At 42.7% G+C, this 14460-nt stretch overlaps 1 protein-coding gene across 1 annotated transcript in view; it reads right to left on the bottom strand.

Moving 5' to 3' along the window:
* Positions 1 to 966: 966 nt before the first annotated feature.
* TRAPPC9 (trafficking protein particle complex 9) overlaps positions 967 to 14460 on the bottom strand; it is a 527812-nt gene continuing 514318 nt past the window's right edge. Inside the window, exons 21-22 of the mRNA XM_009888180.1 lie at positions 9003 to 9226; positions 967 to 1146 (exon numbers count right to left, since the gene is read on the bottom strand). Of these exons, the coding sequence (XP_009886482.1) occupies positions 967 to 1146; positions 9003 to 9226 (404 nt within the window). The remainder of the gene's footprint in view (positions 1147 to 9002; positions 9227 to 14460) is intronic.

Here is a 14460-nt window from a genome sequence, read left to right as displayed (position 1 = left end):
AAAAAAAAAAAGAAGGAAAAAACCAAGTACATGATCAAGCCCAATCTATTGGCATGAAAAATCTGATCAGAAGAGTTTGCAAAAACTCATGTAAAGTGATATTAATGACAAGCTGACTAATTCTGGCGACTCTTTAAATGTCTGCAAACCTTTCAAGTGATTGTGATTGTATAAAACGGAATGGTGAAAGCCCAAATTCACAGGCGAGCCTGAGGCAACCCAACAGTTAGCTTATTTCCTTTCTCAAGGACAAAACTCTTTAGCTCTTCCTTGCCGTCTTTCATTTCTTGTTCATAGACCTGCCAAACTGAAGGTAGTGACTCTACCAGGAGCAAGTGACACTGGGCTCAGGGGAGGAAGAGAATAACTGGAGGCACATTTACTATTCTTACATTCAGTAACAAAGGAAAAAGCATCACTACGGCTATTTACTACCAAAGACACCAAATACTCAGCAAACAAGTGGGCAAGAACAAGCCTGGGAATAAGTCTGAGAGAGAACTACATCTCAAGGGTACATGCAACGGGTCCAGCGTAAGCCAGGAGGAATTTCATACAGGTACACAACTTTTGTTGGAAAATGCTACAAAGGGACTCTTCAAGTTGGAATTGAGACTTTCAAACACATGGTTAAATTCAGCCCTCTTAAATTCAGCCCTCAAGACCCTTTCAAACCCTCTGATACCAATAGAGTATATGGAAGTATAGTGCATATATTAGCAGTTTCAAAAGCTTTTTGGATAAAGAGGAAAACTCTAGCGTATTTATAATCTCTCTCTCTCTCTCTTTCTCTGAAATTAGCTAAAGCAGCTGCCCAAATGACTATCAGCCAATTCAGAAAGTGTTCAGCTGTTCCTCCAAAGTAGGGACTGTGGCCTGGGGTTAGACAGAAATGAGCTGGGGTCAAGCAGAGGATGTGCCAAGCATTTCTGCGCACTGTGGTTAATCAAATGGCACACAGTACATTTACGGCTTAGCTTGGACCGTAGGCTCCATAGCACGGATGTGGACACTAGGGAGGCAGAACCAGGACAGAGGCAGCTCCCTGCTGCAGTTGTCTTCATGGAATTTGATATTCAGGTAGAAATCGCCAGTGTAGAGAAAGAGAAGTGCTCCAAAGTACACAGAGTCTTTGGTCGGCTTCACCTGGAAAAGAGAACCTGAAAATCAGTACAAATAAACCAGCAACAAAACAAAATAATTGCACTTTGTAGTTCAGTAGCTCCTTCAAATGATCTCAAAGTATTCTGGATTCACATCTCAATATTGCCTTCACACAAAAAGGAGTAAAGATCTTGTCCCTGTTCTAGCAATGGTAAAACTGGAGCATTGACAATTAAATCCTGTATTATTCTCTCATGCAGCAAAGTTGTGGCACAGCTCAAACCAGAATACAGATCTTCAGGAGTCACTGATTCCAGAACAGAGTTGGTTTAAGGCAGAAGTGCCCCACAATGTCCTGAATATCCAAGAACATCTTTCCTCAGACTGCATTTATCAACATCTGTATTAAAGGTCTAAATCATGGCTCTGAACTCATGTTAAACATATGATTAAACACCATTTAACAACTTAGTAATAACTAAATTCATCCCCACTTATTATTCAGACACAATGTGACTGCAGATTCTAATCAGGAATCTTTAATATTCACTATCATTGAAATAATCAAGTTGAGCAAGAAACATCCCACAAAAAGTAGCCACCCTGATGTAACTTGATGTCCAAATTAGAGTTCACACTGTTTCTACATTTATGTATCTCCCTTCATCACAAAACCATTCATGATCCATATCTTTACAGCAAATAATATATCTCAGTCCATCATTTCAGCACAACACTTAAGTAATTTCTAACTTTAACAACCCTATGACTGTTGAGTTTGTGATAGTAATAATATCTGCTTCCACAAGATGTTACATCCAGTCTCAGGGTGCTTGGAATTGGGCTGAAGTTGCTGCAGATGCAAAACACACAATCAGCACAAAGCCATTCCATTGGGTATAATTTATTGAGAAAATTGTGAAAAGGCAACTTCATCCCAGCCAAAGGGCACCTGATGCTCCTCAATATTGGTCTTCTCTCAGCCAAGACCTTCTTACCAGTTCTCTTCTGCTCTCTGGACCCTGAAACCATCAGCTCAAGATGTAAACTGGGACATCAACAACTGGGTATTAACTGTGAAAGTGTCTATGGACACCCCTTGCTGAAGGGCACTTAGCCATTGCAAGAACAAAGATGGACCATGACAGGGGAGAGGGGGGAGACAAACCACTAGAAAAGGCTCAAGGCCAGGTTGGATGGAGCTTTGAGCAACCTGGTCTAGTGGGAGGTGGCCCTGCCCAGGGCAGGGGGGTTGGAACTAGATGATCTTTAAGGTCCCTTCCAACCTAAACCATTCTATGATTCCGTGATTCTATGAAAAGGTTTCCAGGGGTGTGGGCACCTCTAGAATATGCCAGAGAGTTGAACATTGCCTGCCACCACCTCCAGTGGGGCAGGTTTTCTGTAGCTTTCAGATGTGAGAAGAATGAGCTGTTTGTTTCTGTTTTCTCCTATTCTAGGTTTTTTTTTTTGGACCTTCATTTCTGGGTCCTTTAGCCAGCAGACATGCACCCTGTATAGTCCCCTGGAGTATCGGGATTCTTTGCTGAACCTGACTAAAATGCTGCTCCTGCACAGGGGCCTGTCTGTTCACAAGCAGCAACATCATCAGAGCTGGCTGAGCCCAGGGTCACTTTGGCTTTGGTGCTGAGCACTTTTGCTGACCTACAGCAAACATGTATCAGCATCGTATCATCCACGTGAGTGATCAGAGCAGCCACAGCTGTTCTCATGACCCCTGTCCTTGGCATCTCCCCTCCTCGCTGGGTACAAGTTCTTGCCCTCTGGCATTGCGTCTGGACATGCAGAACAACGTGAAGCAGTCTCCTCTCTTTCTTCCTTCCCCTCCTCCTGGGGCTGCCTGCCTTATTTCTTGCACCCAGAGGAGGACAGAGGCAGGCACTAATGCCAGCAATAAGTGGAGGCAAAAATCAAACAAAGCCTCCTCAGGACCCATACCTTTTTCAAGCTCCCAGTCCATTTTTCCTAATCATAGAGTTATAGAATGGTTTAGGTTGGAAGGCACCTTGAAGATCATCTAGTTCCAGCCCTCCTGCCACGGGCAAGGACACCTCCCACTAGACCAGGTTGCTCCAAGCAGCCTGATCTTGAACACCTCCAGGGATGGGACATCCACAACTTCTCTGGGCAACCTGTGCCAGTGTCTCATCACCTTCACAGTGAAAATTTTTTTCCTGAATGTAGCTGCACCATGAAGAAATATCTGTAACAGCATTGATCAGAGCCCTTGACAAGCAGGAAGGTGGCTTCAGGCACATTGGCATAAACACAGTCTTTTCACTCATTTGAAGTTCTGCCTACATGGTTGCTCATTCCTCCTTTCTTCACAGCACAAGTCTCTGCACCAGTCATAAGTTTTCTTCATCAAAAGTGAGAAGAGCCAGCAAAGCAGGCGGTGGTATGTGTCCAGTTCTGTCTGCAGCCCATCTCCCTGCACAGTATGCACAGACCCAACAACGTTCACTGTTTGGGGACTATCCACATCCATATGAACACTTGTACAACCACTACTCTATTCAACACTCGTGGTTTGGGGAAGAAACAGGGAAGCAAAAGTAGCTTGAAACCTTTCCACTGGTGAGATGCAAGTGGCTCTGAAGAAGTTACAAGAAGTTTCTTCCAAAATAGTAACTAACTTTGGAAAGTAAGGCCTACAAACATTCCCAGCTGACCACAAGCACATCAGCAGCAGTCAGGTCAGTAGAGGGCCAGATCCAACCCAACTGGTATACCAGGCACAGGACTAATTTTGAGGTTAAACCACCTACGTTAAGGTGACTCTCTGCACAGTAGGTATCCAAGCTCCTACTACAGTAAGAAGACGTCTAGCCAATGTAGCCAGTGGAGCAAACACACAATGGTCTACCTGGCCAGCCTGTAGAGTCAGGATACAGTTGCCTAAACCTAGGCATCTTGGGACATTTGGGATGACCTAAGGCACTGAGACATCTGCACAGGACTGGCAAGATTTACAGGATGATTTACAGGATTTCTGGCAGTAGGTAGAGGCTAGACGGGATACCCACAGCATCGAATGATGGTAGACACTTACTTTTAGGCAACTGAATCTCACCCCTGGTGTCTATGTTAGCATAAGCCAGATTCTACTGGCTGCAGACTACATCTCCATTGACTAATTGCAGCTTAGCTGGCCAGCATCCATGGTAACACCTACTCATTCAGATGCCACCCACATGTCTGTACAGTGGATGTCCACATCTGAGCCAGCTGTTTAACACAAGGATTCATCTGATCACATGCAGAATGAGGGAAAATATCCGCTAAACTCCATCAACCCTGATGACTCGCTCTCCACTGCCTGTGAAGGGAGCTCAGGGTGACTAGTTCAGATGTGTACACAAAGTGAGATGTTTCCTACCATGGCTGACAGTACACACCATCCCACTGATTGCAATGCATGATCCAGCTAACCTACGAGAAACATGAAGATCGCATACTTGTGCCTGATCCAGACCACATTTGTATTGTCGTTCCATCTAGCGCCACGCTGCCTCGACAAGTGGTTATACGTTGTGGCAATCTGTGATGCCATTGAACATGTTTGCTGAATCGAGGCAGAGTCAGAAGAGATTTTACTAAAATTCCACCAAATCCTTTATGTGAAGACCAAAGATGGAAAGCTGCTACCCTAGAAAATCATGACTGAGGAATCAAGAAAAAAATGCCCACATTACTCCTCTGTTCCACTGAGATAGAAGAAAAATTAAGTTTCTAGCTCCATCCTAATCCTTCCCCGATTCAGGCTACCATGTGGGACTGCGATTGCTTAGAACTAATTACTACTTATTTATACTGCTGTAGTACTTAGGGAGCTCAGTTGGAGATTAGGGCTAGTGCCAGCTACTGTTCGCTGCCCCAAAGAGTTTACAGTGTGAGTAACACAGTGCCAAGAAAACTAATTTGTTCCAGATGGGCCACAGAGGACCTGCCAGAAGTGAGCAAACGTTCATCATAGCTTCTGAGCTGATTCAAAATGACCATCTACTAATGAATTTCTCCTCATCTCCCACTACCAATCGCTTGAGCTAGCGCATGATAACACACACAGGAAAAAAAAACTGCTTGAGAACAGTAATGGCAAAAGCAGGAACAACAAGAAAAAGATGAATTGCTGGTAGGTACAGGAATCTCCATAGAAGAAAATTATTATATTTTTTTTAATTTGGCAAGAAGCAACTCTGTCTGATCAACTAATTAATAAAAAATAAAAAAAAACTTTGGTAAGAACTAAGAATTTTTAATAATATGGCTAAAGCTAAACTTCAGGTTGTGAATTGAGAGAAAAAATAAATTAATGCAATATATTTTAATGGGGGGCCTCCACCATCTTATCTCATGTTTCAAAACCCCGCACTGAACAAAAATGTCTACTACCTAAATGATAATCGATGAAGTCACTTTTTCTGTTAAATGCAGACATAGAAAAGTAAGGTTAACCAAATTAGAAGTTGTGCTTAAAAACAAAGGTATTACTTAATTTAAAATGCATGGAAATATCTCAATATCCTTTAAAATTGTCAGTAAAAGAATTTGCTTTTTGAAGTAGTATATCCCAGCAGAGACTTTGTGACAGAAACCCAGACTGCTGCATTGAATTGAAGTAAGAGCGCAAAAAGGTGAATAAGCACTCATTACGTTACTTCCAGGATAAATCATCTAACCTGGACTTCAAGCTGCAAGAAAGAGAAATACAAAATCATATGACTTTTACCCTTTAAGCAATTTATATTCATACTGTGAAGCAGCAAGTGCATGCTGAAAATTCCTTTATATATCCCCCGTCTTCCAGATAGCAGCAGAAACCGAATTGAAACTTTTTAGTCTGGAAACAAAAATAATTGTGATTTGCTGAGCATCAGGCTTAATATGAAATTAAAATTTAGGAAAGCAGAGGGGGTTGGGGTTTGGGTTTTTTTTCCCCAGAGAAATCACATCCTGTTGAGCACCAATAATGTTGTAGTTTCTGCATCAGCATGACAACAGACCAAATTTTCAGGGCGTGAGACATATCTTCTCTTGCTGTAATACCTGATGCTCCCACTCGTTCTTTACCATACACTACTGACATGCCAAACCATACGCTAGTTCTCCATCCTTCCTCCTACCCAGCTCAGCAGTGCAATAAATCATGTCACCACCTCCTTGCCAGTGTCAGTGTAAAGTCAGCCCAATTAGCTTAAACTGCTGACAAACGTAGTTTTTGCTAAACTGGCCAACTTTGCACGAAAACAAATACTCACACCACCTCTCCCGCTTGGTCTGCTAGGGAAGAGGGGAGCACCTCCCTGCAGAGGTGCAGAAACAAGCAGCTGGGACATGATAGCATCTCAAGCCACTTCCATTAAACAAGCGAAATAATTGTGTGCCCATGACGTCAGTTTATAAAAATAATGGGCACATGTTTAATGGCTTCAACGGAGCAGGACTGAGCTTCACCAGCAGGGAATCACAGAATGGTTTGGGTTGGAAAGCACATTTAAAGGTCATCTAGTCCAACCCACTGCCATGAGCAGGGACATCCTCAACTAGATCGGGTTGCTCGGAGCCCTGTCCAACCTGACCTGGAATGTTTCCAGGGATGGGGCATTTACCACCTCTCTGGGCAACCTGGGCCAGTGCTTCACCACCCTCATTGTGAAAAATTTCCTCCTTATACCTAGTCCAAATCTCCCCTCTTTTTGTTTAAAGCCATTATCCCTTGTCCTATTGCAACAGGCCCTGCTAAAAAGTTCGTCCACATCTTTCCTCTAGGCTGCCTTTAAGTACTGAATCTGGTCCAGTGTCTCGCTTTCATTTATAAAAAAGAGAAACTCTGAATCTCTTTCATCTCACCCAACCATGAGTTGCTTCGGTTTCTTAACCAGCGTCTGTCTGAGTTTCTGCCAAACTCAGAGCACGAACACAATTCTGACTATGTTCATTCTTCCCTGAAGCATCAAATGCACAAACCGGGACTTTCTTCTTGTCCCCAAAACAGGTGCGGCTTTCTGAAATCTTTTTTCCATTACTGAATTAGTTATTACGGGGGATGAAAGGGCCTCTGACAGCATTAGATACACTGTTTGAAGAATTTTCTTCCATGATCAGGGCTGTATGCCTCAAAGAAATATGACTAAGCATTTTCTCTGGGAGCCTGTGTAGGACAAGTAACAATACTACATACCGTGAAATACAACACTTCTAGTCTAAGAGTCGACATTTTCTTCATTTCACCTTTTTTGGATGAAAAGGGGGACAAATAGCAGAAAACAAATCTATTTTTAACTGATCGGGGACTGTGTTTACAGGAGAAATGTCACAATACTGAACGATGGGGCAAAAGCGGGGACCGTAACGTATGAGAAGGCCGCCTGGGCAGGCACAAGAGACGTGACCTCCTGACTTTTTGCCCCATAGGAGACTCAGTCAGAAGGTAAGAATACATCATGCTGACATCTCCCTTTTCCCTCATTAGCCTGGAAGGTCAGGCCCTTCGGCAGCTGGGCATCCAAACACTGCCACTCTGATTAAAAAAATCCACATTGTCAGAAAGAGAGTCAAAGAAAGCCATCTCTTGATTATTTCTGTTGACATATTTAAATTATTCAGCTAAGAATATAGTTAGCCCCCATTAAAATTCAAGTTGATGGTGTGTTCCGTGCCCATTAGCTTTTTTGAAATGTTTTCTTCCCATGATGCGTAATTGAAAAATATGCATGGTGACTATCGCTGTGGTTAACTTTTAATTTCTTTCTTACTAAGGTTCACTTAAATATTCAGTTTTGACAGGTACATTTTATTAGCTATCCGAAGAGCTGACCTAAGCAAAGGTCCTAAGCCCTACCCCAAATGATCACCCTCTTCTTCATGTTTATTTTATAAGTTACCAGAAATACTGCTTATTCCACTCTGCAGTACTGTCCGTATGTTTTTTCATTCCTTTTTTTGTTGTTGTTCCTATTTTTTGGGGAAGGATGTGGGAGAGAGTAATTTTATCTGTATTTTTAGTGTCTTGCCTTAGAAGCAAAAGCTCCTAGACTTGAATTTTCTAAAGAAGAATTTGAGACAAAAATAAAAATCTCTACCGTTCTAGAAAGGGACATTTTTGTCTCATTTTAAATATGTTTTCTATTTTTCTTTATGGTTTTATAAGAGTGTGCTAGGCGACAAGGAAATGAACCAGCTCGTCATATTGGTCATTAATGTTTGGCATTTTCTTTCTGCAGTCTGTTGCATTTCCTCAGGACCTGACTAAAACTGATTTGCTGAGTTCCTCGGCTCAGCCTAGGGAATATTTCCTATGGACTAAAGAGGAGAAGTTACTTAAAATCTATTACTGCTGGCTGCACTGGATGGCTCAAGGGACTGGCAATATGGTACTAAACATTTTATCTAGGTTACTCATTCATATTTAGTCAGATCTAGAATGACCAAAAGTTAGCGTCTCTGATGGTTTGCTAGTGGTTTACGTGATAGGCAATTACAGTCTTAAACCATCTTGGAGAGATGAATCTATATTCCCAAACCCAGCAGCACCTTTAGCAATAGCTGCCATAATTGTTGTGCTTTCCAAAAACGAATCCACCTTAAAATCACAGAATCACAGAATGGTGGGGGTTGGAAGGGACCTTCAGAGATCATCTAGTCCAACCCCCCTGCCAAAGCAAGGTCACCCACAGCAGGTTGGACAGGAACGCATCCAGGTGAGTTTTGACGATCTCCAGAGAAGGAGACTCCACCAGCTCTTTGGGCAGCCTGTCCCAGTGCTCCATCTCAAATTAAAGAAGTTTTTACTTATGTGCGCAATTGAATAATGAGGCTTTTTTCTGCAAATGCACGTCATCTGGAATCATGATCCATTGGATAGAAAGACTTACTGAATCGATGTAGAAGGTGTTGGATCCCACAAAGGTGATAGCATCTTGCAGCTCATAGTTGTGCACCCCATTTTGGTAATCCTGGTAGGGCGTCACGGTGAGAGCGAAGGGCCCCACGCTGTGTTTACTCCAGTTGGTCAACTTCACCTCCAGCGGGATGGGGTCCCCCACTTTGCAGTCCACCACGATATCGCAGTCGCAAAGCTTGCCATCAACAAGGATATCTGCAAATCAAGAAAACAATTCCACATTATGTTGGATTCCTGCTTTAGAAACAGTATTCATCTTGATTGTTAGGAAACTTAGCAAGAAAAACTAACCTAAAAGAAACCAAGAGTGCATGACGGTTAACCTTAGGACAGAAACCTCAACACTGCAGTGTTGTGTAGGGTGATGTTGCAGGGAAACTACTTGCAACAACCAGTTCATGAAAGTCTGATATCTGCCCACAACTGTTGAAAAAGCTATGAAAAAAAACAATTATGATCTATACACAGGCACCAGAAGATATCTGTTTAAGCTCCTCCACTACAGGCCAAAGCCACAGACAACTTCTCATGCTTCACCTGCCAATCAACAGCATGAGGTGAATGGAAATAGAAACAGGAATCATCAATACAAATGGTGGCTACACAGATCCAGGGTTGGATGCCCATGTTCACACGTTACAGCCAGAATAAATCCTCCTGTATGGAGGTGACCTTTCGGAGCAGGATAGACACCGCCAGAATTTGCAATGTAATACATATATTAAACTCCAGATTATAAGGAAAAAAGGGATTTTAAAATTATACAGCATTACTACGAGCTTGTTCACTCTTTGCGCTTTAATTCATTCTGGGATTTCTATTTTTAACTTCCTACTTTTCTCTCCCTTACTGGGATAGTAGAAAATATAAAGCCTCTAAATTGGTTACTGCTGGGACAATGACAGCCGGAGTAATGTGTCCACTAACCTTGCCCATTTGCTTATACAGAACCAAAATATTTCATTACCAACACACTATGAAATTGCTAGTCCAATTCCCCGCTCTGAAAGGGTTCCCAGTTGTGCAGTATTACTGTTTTTTTTTCAGATGAGGGTTATCTCCGATGCACTATTAATACAGGAACATTTCTATTTCGCTATGGGTTCATGTTCAGAGATAAGAGACAGCCCTGGGCACATGTAAGAAAGCATCCTCTGTGTGAATACCTATCCCCACAATCTCATACTCCCATGAGGCATTTCGATCACTCCAGCTCCTCCTCAGTTGCTTGCCTTATGATATACAGCATATTATTCCTCTGCCAACAGCATTGGATTTACATTAGTAAAATCCCTTCTTCAAGAAAAGACTATTTTTATATTTAAGGAGCTTTCACAGAAAAAAAAAAAATTTACACCAAAGTGATCTTTTTTTCTTTACTTGTTTTGTTGCCTTAGACAAAAAACTACAATATGATGCATGTTCTCTTGATGCCCTTTAGCCTGGCAAACTGAACAAGCTTTAGCGCAGAAATTGGGGAAAAAAAAAAAGAAAAGAAAAAAAAAAAAGCTAGCGCCAAAGAAGAAACAAGTTTAGAAAGGGATATTTATTCCAGAGGTCAGGTCACGAAAGCTGAGCTACGCAGCCTCACTCTACAATTACCTGAAAGGAAGTTGTAGCGAGGTGGGTGTAGGTCTCTTTTCCCAAGCAACAAGCGATAGGATGAGAGGAAACACTCTCAAGTTGCGCCAGGGGAGGTTTAGATTGGATATTAGGAAAATATCCAAAAAATTGGAAAATTCACCAAAACGGTTGTCAAGCATTGGAACAGGCTGCCCGGGGAAGTGGCTGAATCACCATCCCTGGAGGTATCGAAAAGATGTGTAGTCCCCACTCAGGGATGTGGTTTAGTGGTAGACTTGGCAGTGTTAGGTTTATGGCTGGACTCAATGATCTTAAAGCCTTTTCCAACCAAAATGATTGTATGACTCTGGGAAAACCCCTCCTTGACCAAAGCTGATGAAATACAGCAGCAAATCCCAGATACAAGAGGCCTGGCAGAGCGAGCACAAAGAAACCCAGCAGCACTCAAGCTGCAGCCACCTAAAACCCATGTTGGTGTCCCAGTTTGAACAGTCCCTGCACCAAAATTTCCCTTTCCAAAGGAGATGCCCAGTTTTTGACAACAAGAGCACTGGTGAGGCCACGCCTGGAGTGGGTCCAGTTCTGGGCTCCTCAGTACAAGACAGACATGGACGTACTGGAGAGAGTCCAGTGAAGGGCCATGAAGAGGATTAAGGGCCTGGAGCATCTCTCCTATGAGGACAGGCTGAGAGAGCTGGGACTGTTCAGCCTGGAGAAGAGAAGGTTCAGGGGGATCTCATCAATGTGTATAAATACCTGAAGGGAGGGTGCAAAGAGGATGGAGCCAGGCCCTTTTCAGTGGTGCACAGTGTCAGGACCAGAGGCAAAGGGCACAAACTAAAGCATGGGAGGTTTCCTCTGAATATCAGGAAACACTTTTTTTACTGTGAGGGTGACCAAGCACTGGCACAGGTTGCCCAGGAAGGTTATGGAGTCTCCATCCTTGGAGATACTCAAAAGCTGTCTGGACATGGTCCTCGGCAAGTGGCTCTAGGTGGCCCTGTTTGAGCAAGGGGTTGGTCAAGATGACCTCCAGAGGTCCCTGTCAACCTCAACCATTCTGTGTTCTGTAATTCTGTAAAAGAAAGTGACAATCACCATTGCATTTTAGGAAAGGGCTAGAAAACCTGTTCAGTGTTGGGTTTCTTTTGCAATAGCACACTCTAATGTTGGCCTCTCCTGCCCAACATGATCAAATTGCTTCTTGCAGGATTGTCCTAAGATCATGGAGGTGGTTAAAATGGTATCTCATTATCTGGGATTAACTGACTTGAATTTTTCAAAACACAAAAATGTGTGTGTGTGTGTGTGTATAATCTTTATGCTTCCCAGCCTCCTGTCATGGAAGTTAAGTCTAGTTCCTTCCTTCAAAAGAAAGGCCCTGGTGAGGCCGCATCAGGAGTATTGCGTCCAGTCCTGGGCTCCTCGGTTCAAGAAGGACAGGGAACTGCTGGAGAGGGTCCAGCAAAGGATGACAAGGTGACGAGGGGACTGGAGCATCTTTCTTCTGAGGAAAGGCTGAGGCACTTGGGTCTTTTTAGTCTGGAGAAAAGAAGACTGAGGGGGGATCTCATCAATACTTAGAAATACTTAAAGGGAGGGTGCCAGGGGGATGGGAACAGTCTTTTTTCAGTGATGCCCAGTGATAGGACAAGAGGTAATGGGCACAAACTTGAGCATAGGAAGTTCCATCTAAACATGAGGAGGGACTTCTTTCCTGTAAGGGTGGCAGAGCACTGGAACAGGCTGCCCAGAGAGGTGGTGGAGTCTCCCACTCTGAAGACATTCCAAACCCCCATGGATGCTGTCCTGTGCAACTGCTGTAGGTGACCCTGCTCTGGCAGGGGGGTTGGACTGGATGATCTCCAGAGGTCCCTTCCAACCCTGACCATTCTGTGATTCTGTGAAATGCATATATCAGTCCATGACTTCATATCAGTTTATGTTTTCAAGCTTCTCCCTGCAAGGCACTTTCATTAAAAAAAAAAAAAAAAATTAAAAAAACCTTTTTCTTCTCTCTCTTTTTTTTTTCTGTTTTTTCCAGCCAGCAGGTATTACAGCTGTGAGAACAGTTACATCCCCAGACCAGCATGCACCTTCAGAAATACTCAGTAAGCTAAGTGGATGAGTGGATGAATCTTTTTCAAGCTGCTCATCAATTTGCCTTTTAGCTTAAAATTCAATGCTCTGCTTTAGGAATTGTAAATGAACCTTTTGCCCTCTGTCTCCACCTTTGTAGCTAATAATAGCTCAGAGGATTGCTTCCCAATATCTTCATGAGAAAATACAAAATCCAAACAGAAGGGGAGGCAATTAAGTCTGGCTCAACCAGATTAATTTTCTTTCATATTCCTAAAAAAAAAATAATTTCAGTTCCTTTAAGATTGATTTAAGAGTGTGTGTGTGCACACGTGCTTGTGTTCATATCAAGAAATTATTTCCTTCCCCCCCAGCACACCCTTCCCTCCTGCAGTACCGAAGCCAAGGATCTCCATGAGATGTCAGATGAGAAAACACACATGGCTGGCGTGCAAAATACTATGGAAAGGAGTGTTTAAAAACAGTCCCCTTTCATCAGAGAGAACAGCTTGGTTTGACAGGCAGTTTTACTCCCTTCCTGACACAGAAAACATCTCATGGACCATACGGATTTGCTTTAATATTTTCATCCATGAACAGAGGAAAAGCCATGTGTACAGGGTCCCATTTCTGCAGATTCAGCTCACTCACACAGATGGCATATAAAAGCTGAGACTGCTCACACCACTGCTGTGAGAGTGAATCATTATTGGCTTCAGTATACAGGAGCTCTGAATCCAAAGATACAGTCGCTAGCACAGAAGACAGTGGTGGCCGTATCTTCGTCTTCCCAAGATTCAGAGACAAGATACACAGTACTTCTGAAAACTTGAAGGACCAAGTTAATGCAAACAGCATATATAAATTACTTAACAAAGGTGGAAGCATAAACTCAGGCTGTCAGGGCAGAAAAAGCACAAAGACCTAGCAGCCTCCTTCTAATTAAAAGTTAAATCCTTTTTTAAGTACTTTAATAAGCCAACAGAATGCTGCTTTTTTATTTTATTTTTTTCCTCTTGCTCTCTCTCTCCCTCTCTCCTTTCCTGCTTATTTACCCACACATGTCCACTATGTTGGCATTCTTGAGTGCCAACGTTACTCTGCAATGCTTGATAGCCACGAAAAAAAGGAAAGACACAGTCTCTACATCACACCTGTGCACAGGCACTGGACTGCTCTGAGGAAGCGGGGGATATTTTATTTCTAGGACCTTCTCTAAGCCATTATTGTACCAAGGGAGAAAATGTCCAACACATTTTGGAAAGCAGAGGATGAGGATGACAAAAGCCATTGTGAAGCACAGAAGCATTTCGGTTGGAAAATACCCTTAAGATCATCGAAAGAATGGCTGAGAAGTGTGACTGGAAAGCCTTGCTTTTTCACTGATGGCCTTAGCCAAGCCTTTTAGGATCTCTATGAATTCACCTTTTAGTTGGAAAAACTACTTCATGGACCAGTTGATAGGTGATGCTTATTGACACCACAATGGCTGGGAGACCATTATATGAAAATAACACATCAGATTTCACATAGTGTCTATCTTTCAGGATCTCAAAACTAAAAAAAAAAGAGAACGAACGTTACTAAGGGGAAGACAACCACTATTTGACAAGAAAAACATCATTTACCATCACCTGCCAGGTGCACTTCTGTCTACATCACCCAAAGGAGCAGCTTGGAAACGAATACCAAACATTATTAACTTTTGTGTTATTTACTCTGCTCATATTAATGCATAGTAAGTTATTCTTGCTACTTTGTCAAGT

The sequence above is a fragment of the Charadrius vociferus genome, unplaced genomic scaffold, assembly GCF_000708025.1.
Source record: "Charadrius vociferus isolate BGI_N301 unplaced genomic scaffold, ASM70802v2 scaffold276, whole genome shotgun sequence".
Lineage (NCBI taxonomy): Eukaryota > Metazoa > Chordata > Aves > Charadriiformes > Charadriidae > Charadrius > Charadrius vociferus.
This window is presented reverse-complemented; position numbering and strand designations above follow the sequence as displayed.